Source organism: Hyperolius riggenbachi, chromosome 2, assembly GCF_040937935.1.
Source record: "Hyperolius riggenbachi isolate aHypRig1 chromosome 2, aHypRig1.pri, whole genome shotgun sequence".
NCBI classification, from domain to species: domain Eukaryota; kingdom Metazoa; phylum Chordata; class Amphibia; order Anura; family Hyperoliidae; genus Hyperolius; species Hyperolius riggenbachi.
Genome location: NC_090647.1, coordinates 142,501,879 through 142,523,034, shown reverse-complemented (window position 1 = coordinate 142,523,034; position 21,156 = coordinate 142,501,879). Strand labels below are relative to the sequence as shown.

The 21,156-nt window shown below is 42.6% G+C and overlaps 1 protein-coding gene across 1 annotated transcript in view; it reads right to left on the bottom strand.

Annotated features, from left to right (window-relative positions):
• The window catches only part of MMP19 (matrix metallopeptidase 19), a 68,923-nt gene that overhangs the window by 8,177 nt on the left and 39,590 nt on the right, over window positions 1–21,156 (bottom strand). Inside the window, exons 3-6 of the mRNA XM_068267581.1 lie at window positions 20,947–21,077; window positions 7,689–7,901; window positions 5,147–5,392; window positions 3,690–3,809 (exon numbers count right to left, since the gene is read on the bottom strand). Coding sequence (XP_068123682.1) covers window positions 3,690–3,809; window positions 5,147–5,392; window positions 7,689–7,901; window positions 20,947–21,077 — 710 coding nt within the window. The remainder of the gene's footprint in view (window positions 1–3,689; window positions 3,810–5,146; window positions 5,393–7,688; window positions 7,902–20,946; window positions 21,078–21,156) is intronic.

The following is a 21,156-nucleotide window of genomic DNA, read 5'->3' as shown; positions in this document are numbered from 1 at the left end:
TAATGATTGTTTTGCAACCTTTTACCATCTATACTTTGGGAATGATTAAAAGACAACTGTCCTGAGAGGTATATAGAGGCTGCCATATTTATGTATTTTTAAAGGACAACCAAGGTGACATGTGACATGGTGAGATAGACATGTGTATGTACAGTGCCAAGCACTGATAAGTAATTACAGCCATTAAAACACTTTACTGTCAGTAAATAACTTCCTGGAGCAGGAAAGAGATAAAAAGTTTCAATTCATAGATTTGAACTCTGGCATACTCTCGCGGGTGAATCACGATTAGTGGCAATCGGCAAACGCATTTCATGTAGCATCCGCAATCGCGATACAGTTCTTTAAAAAATCGTGATTGCTCAGAATCACGAGAGTGTTCAGTGCGCAAAACGCTAGCGCTTTCCAAGTGTGAATGGGCCCTTACCCCATTCTTGCTTATCATTCAGTGTGCACTCGTGTTTGTCTTGCAACTACCATCCACAAGCAGCACTGGTAAGTACACTCTCACCTGATTATTCCCTCCTAAGGTTCTTTCCTTGTTGCATATACAGTGTATATATATATATATATACATATATATATATATATATATATATATATACACACAGTGGCTTGCAAAAGTATTCGGCCCCCTTGAAGTTTTCCACATTTTGTCACATTACTGCCACAAACCTGAATCAATTTAATTGGAATTCCACGTGAAAGACCAATACAAAGTGGTGTACATGTGAGAAGTGGATCGAAAATCAATCATCATTCCAAACATTTTTTACAAATAAATAACTGCAAAGTGGGGTGTGCATAATTATTTAGCCCCTTTGGTCTGAGTGCAGTCAGTTGCCCATAGACATTGCCTGATGAGTGCTAATGACTAAATAGAGTGCACCTGTGTGTAATCTAATGTCAGTACAAATACGGCTGCTCTGTCATTGCCTCAGAGGTTGTCTAAGAGAATATTGGGAGCAACAACACCATGAAGTCCAAAGAACACAGTAGACAGGTCAGGGATAAAAGTTATTGAGAAATTTAAAGCAGGCTTAGGCTACAAAAAGATTTCCAAAGCCTTGAACATCCCACAGAGCACTGTTCAAGCGATCATTCAGAAATGGAAGGAGTATGGCACAACTGTAAACCTACCAAGACAAGGCCGTCCACCTAAACTCACAGGTCGAACAAAGATCAGAAATGCAGTCAAGAGGTCCATGATGACTCTGGACGAGCTGCAGAGATCTACAGCTTAGGTGGGGGAATCTGTTCATAGGACAACTATTAGTCATGCACTGCACAAAGTTGGCCTTTATGGAAGAGTGGCAAGAAGAAAGCCATTGTTAACAGAAAAGCACAAGAAGTCCTGTTTGCAGTTTGCCACAAGCCATGTGGAGGACACAGAAAACATGTGGAAGAAGGTGCTCTGGTCAGATGAGACCAAAATTTAACTTTCTGGCCAAAATGCAAAACGCTATGTGTGGCAGAAAACTAACACTGCACATCACTTTGAACACACCATCCCCACTGTCAAATATGGTGGTGACAGCATCATGCTCTAGGGGTGCTTCTCTTCAGCAGGGACAGGGAAGCTGGTCAGAGTTTATGGGAAGATGGATGGAGCCAAATACAGGGCAATCTTGGAAGAAAACCTCTTGGTGTCTGCAAAAGACTTGAGACTGGGGCGGAGGTTCACCTTCCAGCAGGACAACGACCCTAAACATAAAGCCAGGGCAACAATGGAATGGTTTAAAACAAAACATATCCATGTGTTAGAATGGCCCAGTCAAAGTCCAGATCTAAATCCAATCAAAAATCTGTGGCCACTGGCAAGATCTGAAAACTGCTGTTCACAAACCTGTCCATCTAATCTTACTGAGCTGGAGCTGTTTTGCAAAGAAGAATGGGCATGGATTTCAGTCTCTAGATGAGCAAAGCTGGTAGAGACATACCCTAAAAGATTGGCAGCTGTAATTGCAGCAAAAGGTGGTTCTACAAAGTATTGACTCAGGGGGCTGAACTATTACGCACACCCCACTTTGCAGTTATTTTTTTTTTAAATGTTTGGAATCATGTATGATTTTTGTTCCACTTCTCATGTGTACACCACTTTGTATTGGTCTTTCACGTGGAATTCCAATAAAATTGATTCATGTTTGTGGCAGTAATATGACAAAATGTGGAAAATGTGGAAAACTTCAAGGAGACCGAATACTTTTGCAAACCACTGTACACAATTGGACAACTACTGATTTTGTGATTGGAACAGGGAAGGTAACTGGGCGGGCCTCCCTGTTTCACCCCAGTCCATACCTGGTTTTGAAAACAGCCAGACAGCAGATATCTGGAGCTCTGAACAGGGGGTGGGCTGTTAAGGAATGCAGCAGGTGTGCTGCAAGGTGGATGTGTGTTGGACGACAGAGTGGACAGCTTGCTGGATTCATCCACTATATTTCCATAACTGGACTGTTTTTCTGGACTATAATATTGCTCAGAGAGCAAGGACTCTGTTTCTCTACAAAGCTGAAGTAAGCTACTTTGTTTTCTGGAATTATTACCTTTTGCTGGAGAAAAGCTTATTTTGTTTGTGTTCAGCTTAAATAAAACTGGACTTGCTGATACATCTACTGTCTCCTGCGTGCTATTTGAACCCCCAAACATCACTATATATATATATATATATCTATATATATATATATATCTATATATATATATATCTATATATATATATATATATATATATATATATATATATATATATTAGATAAATTACTTACACAGATGTGTATTGTACATCACACCTAAAAGAGGAACAAATGAGGAAGAAAGAGGAACATGTATTCAGTTCCAAAAGAGGAAGTCAGGAGCAGGGCAATTTAGCTCTCAGGACAAGTGTGTAAAAGTTCTGATGCGATTACCAAAGATACCCTTAGTATTAGGTAGCTCCCAGTGTAGGAAGCCAGAGGTAGCCCCCAGTATTAGGTATCTAGACATAGCCCCTCCCTCAGTATAGGTAGCCAAAGTTGACCCCCAGTATAGGTAACCAGAAGAGCCCCTAGTTTTAGGTAACCAGAAGAGCCCCTAGTTTTAGGTATCCAGAGCCCCTCATTGTGCATAGCAGAGGGCTGTAGTGACTCACCTCTCCAAGGTTACAGTGACAGGAGCAATGGGCGCAATACATCTTCTGCTAGCCATGGAGACTGGGATCCCGAGAAAGACGTATTGCCCCATCACTGGATCCTGGAGAGGTGAGTCACTCCTCCCCTCCACAGTGCACTTTGCATGGACTCACTTCTCCCCTTTCCGAGGCTCTACCTTGAGTGGAGACTCGCCTCGCATGCCCATAAGTATTTGCCTAGTCAGGCCTTGTGTAGCTTTAAAATGACCTGCAAGCCATAACAAGTGGTTACTACTCCAGTGTGTGCTAGATGTCGCTGTCACTGGAAAGATACAAAGATACATAAATAGTGAGTAGCCAGAACGCCTGTCTCCAGAACGGATCTGTCCTTGCAGATGATTTGCTAATTCTTAGTACTGGGGTATTATGGAAAATTATCATCATTGCAGTGCAGTATGTTAGCAGGGTCTAGCAGGATCCTTCACAAGGCACGTAACGGCAAACCTCTGAACAATTACCATAGGCTGCTGCAGTTTGCAAGCATAGAGATATCTCTTACAACAATTCAGTGTTTACCACTTACCTAATATTACTGCATCAAGGTTGTCATGACACGGGTCTGGCATCTGGCCGGCGGGTGTTGGTAAAGCTGGTGCAGAAGTCGCGTTTGGCTTTTTGTCTTCTCTATTTTTTTCTTTTTTTCCTTGAAAAATATAAATCTAAGTTTTATAACTCTGTTAGGCTTAAAAAAAGTTTCACTTAAAAAAAAAAATCATAACCTACATCTCTGAAATCACTGAAAAACTGAAGCTGATATGGCTTTCCCCTCTGACAATGCTGGTTACCTGACTGTATTGCAGATCCTCTGCCTATAAGTAGTGTTCAAGTTCGTGATCCTGTGTTCGGAAACCCAAAATATGCTGAACATCGCACTTCAGCACCCAAGCTAGTGGAAAGGGTTTCAGGATTTTGGCTTATGTAGCGTTTCACATGACTATGATGCTTCCTCCTTAAGTTCCAGGCAGGAAGAAGGAAGCATTGGAGTCACATGACGGGTGGCATGGGTGACCTCCCCGTGACCTTGTCCTCGGTTCGGGCGCAGAGGTGCGGTGTTCGGCATGATTTGGGTTTCCGAATACAGTATCCCAATTTTAAACACTAACACTACTGATAAATCAGGGATGATCTCCGACGTTAATCACGAGTAATCACGAGTAATCATTCAAGTGAGGATTAATGACACCAGTTGAGTGCGGGGATAGGAAGGGTTATTTACCCATGAATCCACATTCTCCCCGCGCTCCATACAGGTTTATGCATCATTATAGCAGCGTTCCAAGCTTCGCTGCCGTCACTTCCTCCTTCAAGTCGAAAGGAGGAAGTGATGGCAGCGAGGCTTGGAATGCTGCTATTAGGACACATAAACCTATATGGAGCGCGGAAAGGACATGGATTTATGGTTAAATAACCCTTTTTATCCCCACGCTCAGCTGCTGTCATTAATCCTCATTTGAATCACGAGTAATCACTTGTGATTAACGCCGGAGATCATTCCTGCGATTATACTTTCTTCACTCACTCAGAACAAACTGATCTGCATACTTGTTCCAAGGTAGTGATTCAGGAAATAAACTAGCATTTTCCAAGGTTGGTAGAGAATTCCTTCCTAGACAGACCAATAAACAAATAGATTCTTAGTATTTTGACTCAGTACTGACCAGTTACTGACCACTGAGTCCTTACGGAACACCAGAGGTTGGACACCAGAGGTGTAAATTGAAAAGTGTTTAATTCACTAAATTATATATTGCACTAATAGTGCAGGTAAAGTTTAGCAGGCGATATTCAATTAGCATAAATGCACAGTGTATACAACTCCTACGTTGCCCCTATTGTGTGCATTGTTGGCTGACCATGACACGATAATAATATTTAGATAGATTAATCTCGACAGTCTCTTGGAAATAGGGCCCAAAATATTTATAAAAATCAAATAAACAGATATGGGTTTAATATTGCAGTTTCTTGGACAACTCTTACCGTACAGAGCCTGGATGCCCTTCACATCATCATCATGGAGACGGAAGTTGGGTTTATATCCAGCATAGACAGGAGCCATAAGAGCATTGCTATAACGAGAGTGGCCGAGGCCCAAGGCATGCCCCAGTTCATGTGTTGCTATGATCCGTAGATTGACCCCAAGGTATGTTCCCTCAGTCCAGTACTCATCCTCATCAAAATGTACTGTGCCCAGTTCTGGAATATCAGCATGTGCCAGCACTTTGCCTGTAATAGAAACAGTTCACTGCAGAAACTTTGAGGATACGGTCTTTCTGGTGATACCAGACTGTGCTACAGAAAAGCATCTCTAATGAAAAGGTGGTGGAATTGGTATTTCTTCCTACTGTAAGTGAACGGGAGGCAGACTGCTATGATCTGATTGGAAGCATCACTCCCAACAGCAGTCTGCTGTGCTCTGAGCAAAACGACTGCTGTCAGGGTGGAGTTATGGCATTTTTAGCCTATAGAAGGTTTTTTAGATGATAAGATCGGCTTTTGTATGCACAGTTTCTAGAGATAAGTCCTGGTACCAATTTTGCTGTCTGAGTTTACTTGGGCTTTTGAATACAGCCATTCACTTATTACCACATAACTGGTGATTCTCTGCGCCCACATTTTTCTGATCTGGCCCCTGTCCTCACCCATCTGTTCAACCTCTCCTTCTCCACCGGCATCTTCCCCTCCGTATTCAAACAGGCCACTGTGCTTCCCCTACTAAAGAAATCTTCACTTGACCCTGCTCTGCCATCCAACTACCGCCCAATCTCTCTCCTTCCTTTTGCCTCAAAAATTCTTGAACGCCTGGCCCACCAACGCCTGACCAACTTCCTTAACTCCAACTCCCTTCTCGATCCCCTGCAATCTGGTTTTCGCACAGCCCATTCTACAGAAACCGCCCTCACCAAAGTGGTAAATGACCTCGCCCTTGCCAAAGCCGAAGGTAAATACTCCATCCTGCTCCTCCTGGACCTCTCCTCGGCATTTGACACTGTCGACCACTCCCTCCTCCTCCACTCCCTGCAGCTAATGGGCATTCAGGACCTAGCCTTAGCCTGGATCTCCTCCTACCTCTCCAACCGCTCCTTTACAACATTTTTCAATGGCTCCTCATCCACTCCTACACCCCTCTCAGTTGGTGTTCCTCAAGGTTCCGTCCTAGGACCCCTACTGTTCTCACTCTATACTGCCTCAATTGGCAAAATCATCTCCTCCATGGGCTTCAATTACCACCTGTATGCCGACGACACCCAGATATATCTCCACACCCCAGACCTCTCCTCCTCTACCATGGACAAAGTCTCTGCCTGCTTCACATCCATTTCCTCCTGGATGGCTGCCAGGTACCTGAAGCTTAATTTGGACAAGACTGAGCTTCTAATATTCCCACCCCGCACAGCTGCACCCCTCCCAGATCTGCACGTCACTATTGAAAATACTATAATCCACCCTTCCTCCCAAGCCCGCTGTCTAGGCGTTACTCTGGACTCTGAACTTTCCTTTACCGCCCACATCCAAGGTATTGCCAGATCCTGCAACTTCCACCTCCGCAACATCTCCAAGATCCGCTCCTACCTGTCCCCTGACACCACTAAACTCCTTATCCACGCCCTTGTCATCTCCCGCCTAGACTACTGCAATTCTCTTTTATCTGGCCTCCCCTCTAACCGTACTGACCCACTTAAATTGGTAATGAATGCGGCAGCCAGACTGATACATTCTTCTCACCGCAGCGCCTCTACAACTCCGCTCTGTAAAGCACTACACTGGCTCCCCATCAGCTTTAGGATCAATTTCAAAATCCTGTGCTTTGCCTACAAATCAGTGCACAAGACCTGCCCAACCTACATCTCTGATCTGGTCCACAGGCACATACCAGCCCGCCCCCTCCGATCCTCCAATGACCTGCGCCTAGTCGCACCACGCATAACTCAGTCACACGCACGATTGCAGGACTTCACCAGGGCCGCCCCTACTCTCTGGAACTCTCTCCCACCAGCCGTCAGACTCGCCCCCACCTTTAATTCCTTCAAACAAGCTCTCAAGACTCACCTCTTCATGCTCGCATACCCCCCTACACCAGCACCATAATATGTTCTGTTAGACCCCCTCTCAAAAGACGCACCTATTGTCTCCACCCCACCCCTTAGATTGTAAGCCTCCGGCAGGGCCCTCCTCCCTAACGTATCCAGCTTGATTATGCAATCTTACTCGCAACCACCCCTCTTGTAGACTCGAACAGTCTCTATTTTGACCTATGACACTGTATTGTTATCAAATCATTTGCATGATCTTGTTTTGTTGTGAGTTTCCGTATGTTCTACCTGTATGTTAACCCATTTATCTATTGTGCAGCGCTGCGTAAGATGTTGGCGCTTTATAAATACAATAAATAATAATAATAATGGTCATTACCATGTAATGGAACTTAGATTGATGAATGGGAATGGGGGAAGTGTCATACAGTATTTCTTTAATCAAATAAAAACATCTAGCATCTTACTACAAAGTATATCTTGCTTACCAGGACCATCAAATGGTCGTGAACAGCCTGCCCCACGCTCATGAAAAGAGATTCGTATGTCTGCTCTTCCATAGTCGATTTCCTTGAATTTCAGTGGGGTGACTTCGCTCCAGTATCGGAAGGCAGCTTGGATGGCGGTTCTCACATCAGCTCTCTTCATGTCTGGGGTGTAATTGTGTATGCGATAGGTCAGGCTCTTTTTCCTCCATCGGCCTGTTCAATAGGGAAGTCATGGAAAAATGCTGAAAAATTGTGCTTATCATTGAAGCCAAACTCAAGCTAAATGTTCACTTTAGCTTTAATCAGATCAGAAACAGGGGGGAAATCTATTAGGTGCAATTTTTGTGTACATGGAAATAGTTTTTGCAGTGGTAATTCCGTAAATGATACCAATATTTTACTGCAGTGAAACCAAGCTCTACTCTAACACAGAGCCCCCCTCCTATGCCTAATCCTAATTGACCCCCCCCCCCCATGCCTAACCACTTCCCCCTACGACAACTAACCTTAAAAAGAGTCTCCACCGATGCCTAACCTTATTACCTGAAAATTATCTGGCACAGCAGAAGTTTTGGGCACCCAAACTTATTTTCGCTATGGGGAAATATCTTGAGTATTTTTTTTTTCAACACCTGAAGCTACAGCAAGTGTCACAATGCTAGACTCATTTCACTAGTGCCTCACAAGAGCTCATGGAATTGAGGTGAAGAGAATTCTCCACAGCAGGGACACAGATGTTAATTTCATTTAGCTTTCATTTTGGTTTTAAACTTTATATACAAATGGAGGCTGAGTTATTTAATTCATCTAAAAAACTCCTGTTGCCTGGCTGTTAATTATACTGATCTTTTGGCTTCAATGCAGCTTGATTCACAGACCTGGGACAAACCGGTAGCTAGCAGGGCTGGACCAGAAGCAGACACTTACTCCACATACTCCTTCTGAACCAGTGATTCAAAAAGCTAGGAGTTCAACGATGATTTATATATGCCTCTCAATTCAGATTTCCTTTATCTGTCTGTCTATCTATCATGTGCACTCTTGATCTTTTTATCTATTTCTTGTCCTGTGATCTCTATCTGTTACCTCCTGGGTTATCTTGGCAGGAGAGTTTTGGAGCCTTATGGTTTTGCTTAATGATGTCTGGAATCATTCCAGAGGCAACAGAGGGAACATCAGAATGGAGCAATTGCTTGGCACCTTGTGAAATAAATAAACGTTACTCTACTATTCACCCATACAGATGCCAACAAATACATTTGGGAAGTTTTAGTGGTGAGTGTGACCATCCAAGTCTGTCAAGCTGTCTACAAGAACCGCAAGAACCACAAATCTGTACAACCAATTATGGCCAGGTTTGGATTCAAACCTGCAGCTTAGGCCAACACAATTACAGAGGACACAGGGAGACCTCTTGTTTCATGATCTTGGCTTACACTTGTTAGCTTATAAAAGGTGTCCAAAGCAAAAGCTCATACAGCAACAGGTTAAAATGAGCTCATGTACCATACAAGCAGCATAAAACGTAAAACAAATATGCAATACTGTATGTCTTTCCCTGAATTCCTTAAAATACATTTAACTAATCTACGTATGAAACAATAGATGTATTGAGTTCAGCTATATGTAGTGTATAGAAAAATACAAACAGTAGTGCAGATATGGATAATATCTGCTGCTGGAGGTAGGGCTGGCTCCAAAGCCCAGGTGAAGTAAAAGAAAGAATTGCAATTACCTCAGCGCAAAATAATAAGCAAAGTCTAAGAATCAGTGTAGCCACGAGATTGTAAAACTCACAGTACCTTATCCTTTAGTAACCAAACCTCCAGAGAAGCGTGCTCAAACTGCACCATATATGTAAAAACTTGATGTAATCACGACGCGACATCTAGTGGGCCACTTGCAGCTGAATTTGCAGCAAGGCTCCACTCTGCGAGCTGTATGCAAAACACCAACTGCTTGGACTCCCCAATCAGGTGACCTCTCCAACTTCCTGCTTCCGCCTGTTCCACAGTGGTTTCTTCCTCTCTGTTAGGCCAGTTAAAGCCCGGCTGTTGCTTCCTGGCTAGAGGAGATATAATGGAACAATAGAGCACTCTGCTGGAAGGAAGGGACTGCACACGGGTATCCACTTACTAGAAAAATGTCTTGTTAATTTGCACATAACAAAAGTAGCCTTCACTTCCCGACTCGAGTTTCGGCGTAATGCCTTCATCAGGGGATGGAGATACAGGACTCACATGTCAAATTTATGCAAAAACAGTCCTCCCTTCACAGCCCTTAACCCTTACAGCCGAAAAGGGCAAATAGGTGAGGTTGGATGCAAAATGATGCACATGCATATATAGAATTTAAATAAACACTCAAAATATTAAATTATTGCACTAGAACCAGGAAGTATCTCCAGGGAGATGATAGGGAGATAGATAAGGATAAAAACCAGAATAAAAACCTGTAAAAGAAACTTTAAATGTATATATACAGCACACATAATGTTGCAAGAAATTCAGCACTATCCATAGTTCATTTATCCTTAATAAAGCAGTTTAAAGAGACACTGAAGCGAAAAAAAAATATGATATAGTGAATTGGTTGTGTACTATGAATAATTACTAGAAGATTAGCAGCAAAGAAAATATTCTCATACTTTTATTTTCAGTTATATAGTGTTTTTTCTAACATTGCATCATTCTATAATATGTGCAGATTACACAACAGTCAGCATTCAAAATGAGTCTTTCAGAGCAGTCTGTGAAGTAATGACCTCTCCTCTAGCAGAAGAAAAGTAAATAGTCCAGGAACAGTTGAGATAATAAAAGTCAGATAACAGCCCTCTCCACGACTAACTTAGTCTGAGAGCTTAATGGCTTGTTTGCATAGAGATAACAATTGGAGTTTCTCAACTCTTCCTGTACTGGAAACAATTAGACTGATGTATCTGATCTTAATGTTTTATTTCTATTTAGCTGTGCTACACATACAAATCATAATATCATCATTTTTTACTCGCTTCAGTGTCTCTTTAAGTCAATATTGGCATTAAGGCCATTCGGTGTAAGAGTCTGTAGTTGAAATATCCATCTTGTTTCCAGCTGTGACAGTGTTTTAATTACACTGCCACCTCTCCAGTGGGGTTTAATGACATCAACCCCATAGCACTTAATCCCAATAGGGTCTTTATTATGAAATTTAGAGAAATGTTCTGGTACGCTGTGTGCCTTTTTATCTGGATGACCAATATTGTAGATATGATCTAATCATCTCTTTTTCACACGTCTGCCCGTACGTCCCACGTACTGCAAGCCGCACGGGCATTCCAGTACGTACACAACATTGATGGTGTTACACGTGATGAATTTGTCAATCTGAAAACTTTTCCCGTTTGCAGTGGAAATAAAAGTAGTAACTCTTTGTCCTCCATACTCTTGTATCCTGCATAACTTTGGTTTTCTACATGGAAAGAAACCCTTTAAGGTGGGAAACATAGGGGGTCTTATTTCCCTAATGCAGTTTTTTACAAGTTTATCACCCAAATTATGTGGCCTCCTGTATATTATCTTTGGTTTATCCGGCATCTCAGGGCCAACAACGGGATCCTCTTTTAAGATTCCCCAGCTATCGGTCAAAATCATTTTTCTTTTCTTATGGTCACGTGAGTATGTTGTAATAAATGAGAAGTCTGATGTACCAGGGAGCTTTTTAGTTATGTTAGGTTTTTTGATCAATCTTATTTGACTACCTTCTTTAAGAACCTTCAGTCTCTCTTTGTATATCAGATCTTTATTATAGCCCTTCTCAATAAAACGCTGTTGTAAGATCTCCTATTGATCCCAATAATCTGCAAAATTGTCCTCTAGGGACATTTCGCAGCCAGGGAGCGTGATGACAGCTGGTAGACTCAATGTATGAGTTCCTGTCACTATCTTTAAAAAAACATTTAGTGCTCAGGCGTCCCTCCTCAATGAATATGTTTAAAGAGAACCAGAGCTAATGGAAGGAAAAGCTGTTATACATACCTGGGGCTTCCTCCAGCCCCATACGCACGGATCGCTCCCACGCCGCCATCCACCGCTGCCCGCATCTAGGAGAACCGGGACCCCGCTCTGCCGCCAGTTGGAGCCAGTTTAGTGTAGCAGAGGTGCGCTCTTTGCGTATCTCTGCAGCAATGTATGGAGAGATACATAGAGGGCGCACTTCTCCTGTGTAACGCGGCTACGATGACGTCACTGACGGGAGCCGGTTCTCCTAGATGTGGGCAGTGGTGGATGGCGGTGTGGGATTGATCAGCGTGTATGGGGCTGGAGGAAGCCCCAGGTATGTATAACAGCTTTTCCTTCTATTAGCTCTTTTTCCCTTTAAGTCCAGAAAGTTGACATCTGTTCTACTGTATGTGATGGAAAACTCTAAATTCCAGTCATTAGTATTGATACAATTAATAAAAGATGAGAGTGAAGTCTCGCCTCCCTGCCAGATAAACAATCATCGATAAAATGTTTCCAGAATAATAAAGGGCCTTCTTTAAAAGTATCTAAAAATACCCGCTTCCATTCCGCCATGTACAGATTTGCTATACTTGGAGCATGCTTATCTCCCATTGCAACTCCTCTTTTTTGCAAATAAAACAGTCCATCAAACCAAAAATAGGGATGCATGTACATGGTCACGTGAGTATGTTGTAATAAATGAGAAGTCTGATGTACCAGGGAGCTTTTTAGTTATGTCAGGTTTTTTGATCAATCTTATTTGTCTACCTTCTTTAAGAACCTTCAGTCTCTCTTCATATATCAGATCTTTATTATAGCCCTTCTCAATAAAACGCTGTTGTAAGATCTCCCATTGATCCCAATAATCTGAGTCTTTCGTGCAGTTTCTGGGTACTCTGCAAAATTGTCCTCTAGGGACATTTCGCAGCCAGGGAGCGTGATGACAGCTGGTAGACTCAATGTATGAGTTCCTGTCACTATCTTTAAAAAAACATTTAGTGCTCAGGCGTCCCTCCTTAATGAATATGTTTAAGTCCAGAAAGTTAACATCTGTTCTACTGTATGTGACGGAAAACTGTAAATTCCAGTCATTAGTATTGATAAAATTAATAAAAGATGAGAGTGAAGACTCGTCTCCCTGCCAGATAAATAAACAATCATTGAAAAAACGTTTCCAGAATAATAAAGGGCCTTCTTTCAAAGTATCTAAAAATACCAGCTCCCATTCCGCCATGTACAGATTTGCTATACTTGGAGCGTGCTTAGCTCCAATCGCAACTCCTCTTTTTTGCAATTAAAACAGTCCATCAAACCAAAAATAGTTACAGTTAGTGGAAAAATGAAAAAGCTCACATATAAAATCTACCTGTGTAGATCACGCAAATTATCAATTTGCTTTAAAAATGAATGGATGATCTCAGCAGCCTTTGCAAAAGGGATGCATGTGTACAGAGTGTATTCAGTGTATGGAGAGATACGTAGAGGGCGCACTTCTCCTGCGTAGTGCGGCTCCGATGACATCACTGACAGGAGCCGGTTCTCCTAGATGCGGGCAGCGGTGGATGGCGGCGTGGGAGCGATCCGTGCGTATGGGGCTGGAGGAAGCCCCAGGTATGTATAACAGCTTTTCCTTCCATTAGCTCTGGTTCTCTTTAAACATATTCATTGAGGAGGGACGCCTGAGCACTCAATGTTTTTTTAAAGATAGTGACAGGAACTCATACATTGAGTCTACCAGCTGTCATCACACTCCCTGGCTGCGAAATGTCCCTAGAGGACAATTTTGCAGATTATTGGGATCAATGGGAGATCTTAAAACAGCGTTTTATTGAGAAGGGCTATAATAAAGATCTGATATACGAAGAGAGACTGAAGGTTCTTAAAGAAGGTAGTCAAATAAGATTGATCAAAAAACCTGCCATAACTAAAAAGCTCCCTGGTACATCAGACTTCTCATTTATTACAACATACTCACATGACCACAATATTGGTCATCCAGATAAAAAGGCACACAGCGTACCGGAACATTTCTCTAAATTTCATAATAAAGACCCTATTGGGATTAAGTGCTATGGGATTGATGTCATTAAACCCCACTGGAGAGGTGGCAGTGTAATTAAAACACTGTCACAACTGGAAACACGATGGATATTTCAACTACAGACTCTTACACCGAATGGCCTTAATGCCAATATTTACTTAAACTGCTTTATTAAGGATGAATGAATTATGAATAGTGCTGCATTTCTTGCAACAATATGTGTGCTGTATATATACATTTTAAGTTTCTTTTACAGGTTTTTATTCTGGTTTTTATCCTTATCTATCTCCCTGGAGATACTTCCTGATTCTAGTGCAATAATTTAATATTTTGAGTGTTTGTTTAAATTCTATATATGCATGTGCATAATTTTGCATCCAACCTCACCTATTTGCCCTTTTCGGCTGTAAGGGTTAATGGCTGTGAAGGGAGGAGTGTTTTGCATAAATTTGACATGTGAGTCCTGTAGCCCCACCCCCTGATGAAGGCATTACGCCGAAACTCGGGAAGTGAAGGCTACTTTTGTTATGTGCAAATAAACAAGACATTTTTCGAGTAAGTAGATATCCGTGTGCAGCCACTTTCTTCCAGCAGAGTGCACTATAGTTCCATTTTATCTCCTCTAGCCAGGAAGCAACAGCCGGGCTTTCACTGGCCTAACAGAGAGGAAGAAACCACTGTGGAACAGGCGGAAGCAGGAAGTTGGAGAGGTCACCTGATCGGGGAGTCCAGGCAGTTGGTGTTTTGCATACAGCTCGCAGAGTGGAGTCTTGCTGAAAATGCAGCTGCAAGTGGCCCACTAGATGTCGTGATTACATCAAGTTTTTACATCTATGGTGCAGTTTGAGCACGCTTCTCTGGAGGTTTGGTTACTACAAGATAAGGTACTGTGAGTTTTACAATCTCGTGGCTACACTGATTCTCAGACTTTGCTTATTATTTTGCGCTGAGGTAATTGCAATTCTATACGTAGTGTATAATTAATATCCTATGTCAGGAACTCTGAAATGCCCAATAGATATGGTAAATAAATACTATGTGATCTACAGTAACTAATAGGCCAAAAACCTAAGGCTTCTTTTCCACAAACTGTTGAACTGTGTGCTCTGCAAGCAGTTACCAGGCAGCAGTGAGCAGTTGTGAGAGTTTGAGAGGCATTTCACTGCCTATCAACAGTCCGTGGAAAAGCGGCCTAACTTAAAGAGGAACTCCAGTGAAAATAATGTAATAAAAAAGTGCTTCATTTTTACAATAATTATGTTTAAATGATTTAGCCAATGTTTGCCCATCGTAAAATCTTTTAAATCCCTGATTTACATTCTGACATTTATTACATGGTGACATTTTTACTGTTGGCAGGTGATGCAGCTGCTGCATGCTTTTTTGGCAGTTGGAAACAGCTGTAAACAGCTATTTCCCACAATGCAACAAGGTTCACAGACAGGAAACTTCCAGGAGTACCACGGTCCTCAGAGTTTCTTGTGGGAGGGGTTTCACCACAATATCAGTTATACTGCACCCCCTGATGGTCTGTTTGTGAAAAGGAATAGATTTCTCATGTAAAAGGGGGTATCAGCTACTGATAGGGATAAAGTTCAATCCTTGGTCGGAGTTTCTCTTTAAAGAAATGAAAGCTATTAAATGCTACCTTCTGAGGAAGAGTGCGCTGAGATCTGTGTGATTGCAAGCTCTCTTTTTAGGCACAAGATAGAAGAGGGTGCTGAGGTCCATGCGGGTAAAAGCCAATGACGTGATGATGATCTAATGGCCAGTTCACACAGACATCTAAACAGCATTAAAGGCCCCATTCACACTAGAGAAGCGCTTTAAAAAGCTAGTGCAATAATACCCTATGGGCCCATTCTCTCTTGGGCAATTTGCGTTATTTGCCGGGGGTTAACGCAGATCACCAAACGTAAACGTGTAGCCTGCATCATTTTCAGGCGATTTTACGGCGATCGCGTTTAGTGCTATAAAAGCACTAAATGCAAAAAAAATCGCCAAGTGTGAATGCCGATTTTTTTTGCATTAATCGCCAACAATTGCCTGAGCTAAATGCTAGCAAAAGCGCTAGCGTTTTGCGTATTGCAAGTGTCAATGGGGCCTAAATGTGCTGTCTATTCAATGAACGTCAATGAGCTGTCGGTACAATCATTTTCTGTTGTTTGCGCAAATGCTGTGCTCAATATCCCAGCACACTACTTGTAGCATCCAGGATCGGCTAACCATGGTGCTTTCGTGTTGTCCCAACCCCCCTTCCCCTGGGGATCTAAACAAGATGCACACTTACCTGTTTCAGCGATGCGTCATGTCTATTCTGCTCTTCCGGGCACTCATATGCTCTATGCTTGCATATCTCCAGCCTCCGATCATGTGACATGCATTCAGAGCCAGAGGTATGTGGCTGACTGTCAGGAAGATGAGAGGAGACCTGAAGCAGCACTGGAGCAGGTTAATATTACACTGCTCCAATGCATTGCTCTGCAGAAGGGGAAGAGCAGCCCCCCCCCCCCCCCCGGTCGCTATAGTTACTTAGTTGGGGACTGCAATAAATGTGAAATCTCATTAAACAATTTGGCCCAGGATTTAGACTATGTTTTAGCTTTTGGCCCCTTATGTGATTGAGTTTAATACCCCTGCAGAGGCTTTTAATTATCCAAGAATTAGAAGCTTGCACTTCATGCTAACTACTGGTTCCTATTAAAATAAACTTTATAGCAATTCAAAAAAGCTTATTGCGAAACTTCTGATCAGCTAGTTTTGCACTAAGCTAACTAATTAAGTCAACAATAAAATATATAAATATATATATAAAACAAGCTCCACCTTTTGCTTCCATGTTAATAAGTATAAACATGAAAATACTGACAGCCACTTAAAGTAATCTTTTCTCCTGTGCAGATGATTTATGTAGCTTAATTTGTTAATATAATTACACCAAGTGAATGAACATTTTCAAAAAGTGAATTAAGTAAAGCATCTTTGCTAGTGTTACCAGGTGCGTACACACATCCAATTTTGGTTGGCCAATTTTACCACCTCCATGTAGTATGAGAGCTTACCTACATGGTATTCAAAATCTGTTGTCCCTCATACTACTTTATCATGTTACGGCTGTACTATTGCAATGCCCTCTATGCAAATGCAGTTAGTACAGAATGCTGCAGCAAGACTGTTAACAAGCCAACCCCGCCATTGCCACACAACACCAATCTTTTGCTCACTACACCGGCTGCCCATAAGATGTAGTAGAGAGAAACCGCTCTACCTCTGATACCTGTGCAAGGTGCTGGAAGCCAAATGGAAGATCGGGGACACAGTGGAGATGAAATCCGCACACCCGCAGGTAAGGTCCAAGTGTTTTTATTTAAATCCAACTCACAAATACAGTAAAATGGCTGACATGGTTCGGATCATATCCTTACTCATAGCCTAAACAAACTGACATCTTGATGGAACATATATATTGCTAGGGCCGCCCCTAAGGGCGTATACTCCTAACACAATAAAGACTAGGCCTTAATTTAAATTTAAAGGTGCAGGACTGAAGCCTGCAAAAATATGTCCACCATCACAAACATATTACATTTGTTAATTATGTACATAGAAATTGCAAAGATTATAAAAACTAAAAATACAAAAGTAGAAAATTACAAAAATACAAAAAACGGTTAAAAAGATATCAATATATAAAATTAATATCCTACCTAGCGTTCAGCCCATACGGTTCCCTGGTACCAATCTGCAAAATCCAAAACGCTTCTCTTGTTCGCAAATTTTTATATACGTCACCTCGTCTGACGGAAACAGTCATCTTCTCAATCCCTTGAAACGTAAAGCCCCTCATGTTGACATCGTGTTTCTCCCTGAAATGTCTCGCCACATTGCTAATATCTGTCTTCCAAGCGGCCCCATTATAATGTTCAGAGATTCTCTGTCTTAAAGAGAACCCGAGGTGTGTTTAAAGAATGTTATCTGCATACAGAGGTTGGATCTGCCTATACAGCCCAGCCTCTGTTGCTATCCCAAGCCCCCCTAGGGTCCCCCTGCACTCTGCAATCCCTCATAAATCACAGCCGTGCTGTGCGGCTGTGTTTACATCTGTAGTGTCAGTCTCAGCTGCTTCCCCGCCTCCTGCATAGCTCCGGTCCCTGCCCCCGTCCCTTCCCTCCAATCAGCAGGGAGGGAAGGGATGCAGGCGGGGACTGGAGTTCTGCAGGAGGCGGGGAGAGCAGCAGACTGACACTATAGAGATAAACACAGCCAGCTCTGACAAGCTGTTTGTCAGCAGCGTGGCTGTGATTTATGAGGGATTGCAGAGTGCAGGGGGACCTTAGAGGGGTTTGGGATAGCAACAGAGGCTGGGCTGTATAGGCAGGTCCAGCCTCTGTATGCAGATAATATTCTTCAAACCCACCTCGGGTTCTCTTTAAACAATGTGTAGTGCAGCCCACATATTGTAGGCTGCAGATTGTGCATGTGACCACATAAATGACAGATTTCGTATTACAATTGATACATTGTCATAAAGTAAACGTTCTCTGATTAGCAACAGAAAAGACATCACATGAGGGATGATGGCAAACACAATAATTGCAAGAGGAGAAACCACACCTGTAAGACCCAATGGCTGCCCATAAAATGTAGAATCCTTTTCAAAATTGGCATGCTAACATTCAAATTCCTACACGACCTAGGCCCTGGACATCTAAAGGATTTGTTGCAACTTTGTCACACCTTCCACAACCTCAAATCAAAAGGATCCAATAGGTTGACCACCCCCAGAGTTCACCTAAAAACCTTTGGAGCCAGAGCTTTCTGCCATGCTGCCCCAACCTGTGGAATGCCTTACCATACTTAATCAAGATGGCTCCAACCCTGGACACATTTAAATCAAAACTGAAAAGCCATCTATTTAGTCTGGCATTTATGATCACATAACATTACCCCCTCTACACATCACTATGTACTCATCTGAGACAAGCTTATGCACTTTGGGTCCTATGGGAGAAGAGGACTAACTGCGCATGCAATAAAAACCATGTACAGTTAGTCATTAAAGGTATTACCTGAATCAACATTTGTTGTTTTGATGTTGGCAACTTGGCATATCTTCTCCACAACTAACACCTTATCATACTTCAATTCCTGTGAAAGCTGTGAATCAATAACATTAGCCTAGATGTCACCTAGAGAGTAATTCCACTACATTCATTTCAATAGGAAATTAAAATGATTATGCTACCGTAGGGGTCATCGGGGCTGGGTATTAGATGGGAGGTACATTTCCCCGGTATTTGGACTGTGGTCCCTTTAAAACCTTGTGTGGTCCTAGGAAATGAGTCCGGATTTTGGTGGCAGCAAGCAGTTGCTGCTTGTGTTTTTTCTTTTCAGGGCTGGACTCCTGGGATGGGAGGGAAGGAAGGGTGGGCCTTCCCATCCCGCCTAGGTACACACCTGGTTGTCAGTAGGGCTGAGAGCCTCACTAATGTGGTGTTGATCAGATGCTAATTTATGCATAAAAAGCAGCCTCACAGGCAGTCTAGAGAGAGGTGTTGGAGCAGTAGCATGTCTGCTACGGAATCTCCTGACAAGGAATATGGGAGATCACTTGATGGAAGCCAAACCATACGCTGGTCTGTTGTTAGTATGGCATTGGCCTGATGGAAAAATGAACTTTGTTTGAACATGCTGGACTTTATACGACAAAGCTGAAGTAAGCTGACTGTTTATTTTCCACTTTAAGGCCTGGTGCACACCAAAAAACGCTAGCAGATCCGCAAAATGCTAGCAGATTTTGAAACGCTTTTTCTTCTTTTTCTGTAGCGTTTCAGCTAGCATTTTGCGGTTTTGCGAAGCGTTTTTGGTGTAGTAGATTTCATGTATTGTTACAGTAGCTGTTACTGAACAGCTACTGTAACAAAAAACGCCTGGCAAACCGCTCTCAAGTGCCGTTTTTCAGAGTGGTTTGCGTTTTTCCTATACTTAACATTGAGGCAGAAACGCATCCGCAATCCAAAATCTGCAGCAGCCCGGGAGTATGCATTTCTGCAAAACGCCTCCCGCTCTGGTGTGCACCAGCCCATTGAAATACATTACCCTAGCGGATCCGCACCCGCAAGCGGATCGCAAACCGCAGCAGAACCGCTCTGGTGTGCACTAGGCCTTACTGCTGAACTGAAGCTGTTTATCTTCTGCTGCACAATACACAGACTTTATTTTATACATCTGTCACCTGCGTGCCGGCTGCGACCCCTCTAAACTTCACACTACCTACAATAAACAACAAACAGCTGCACCAAGGCTTCCACTCTGCTAGGTGTAGGATACCCACACTCATTCTGATACAATAATATGAACTATCTGTGGAATAGAGAAGCAACTGCTTAAAGAGAACCTGAACTGAAAATTAATAGTCAAAATAAACATAAACACGCCTTCCATACCTCCCATGTAGTCTACTCATCAATCCCTTTTTCCTCTCCTGAGTCCTGTTTGTCCACTGTAATTAATGGAATTCTCTGTCCTCCATTTTGAAAATGGCCATTTCCCCATAACAGCTTCCTGGTCAGCACACTGTTAAACTGTAATTTCACCCACTTGAGCCATAGCGAAACATGGACATTACCTCGCACATTCAGTTGTAACTGACAGCAGCATATACCTGTATATAACTGACAGCAACTGGTATATTTCAATTCTGACAAAATCTTGTCAGAACTGGAAGGGATCACTGTAAGAAGAAAATGGTGAGCTTCTGAGAGGAACTGACGGTGAGGTAAATATGAAATATTCATTTGCAGCTACGTCATGTGTTTATTTTAAATAATTTTTTACTCAGTTAAGGTTCAGCAAACAAAGGGGGCGCTAACAACACAAGACAAATAACATTTATATCACGCTTTTCTCCTGGCGGACTCAAAGCGCCAGAGCTGCAGCCACTAGGTTGCAGTAGCAGTGTTAGGGAGACTTGCCTAAGGTCTCCTACTGAATAGGTGCTGGCTTACTGAACAGGCAGAGCCAAGATTCGAACCCTGGCCTCCTGTGTCAGAGGCAGAGCCCTTAACCATTACACCATCCAGCCACACAACAAGTTCAGCTCTTCTGGACATTTTTAATGATTGAGTTCCCCAGCCTAGACATTTATATCTACGTGTTTTACTTGCCAAAATAAAGTTTAGTGGTACTGTAATTGTAGCAGGTAGAAATGCCCGTAGATGTGTCAGCAGCTTACCTAAGAGTAGATACGGCAGAGTAACTTGGTTAAATGGGTCTTCTAATCCACATCGTGGCTGCTTCATCTTCTCAAGTGTGGCCGGGTCCAGAGCTCCAGTTTCCGGGAGGGCAGAGGCCAGCTGGAATGCTCTATATGGAATAAAGAAAAGAAACTATTTGCAATGAGACATGCTTAAAGAGACTCCGTAACAAAAATTGCATCCTGTTT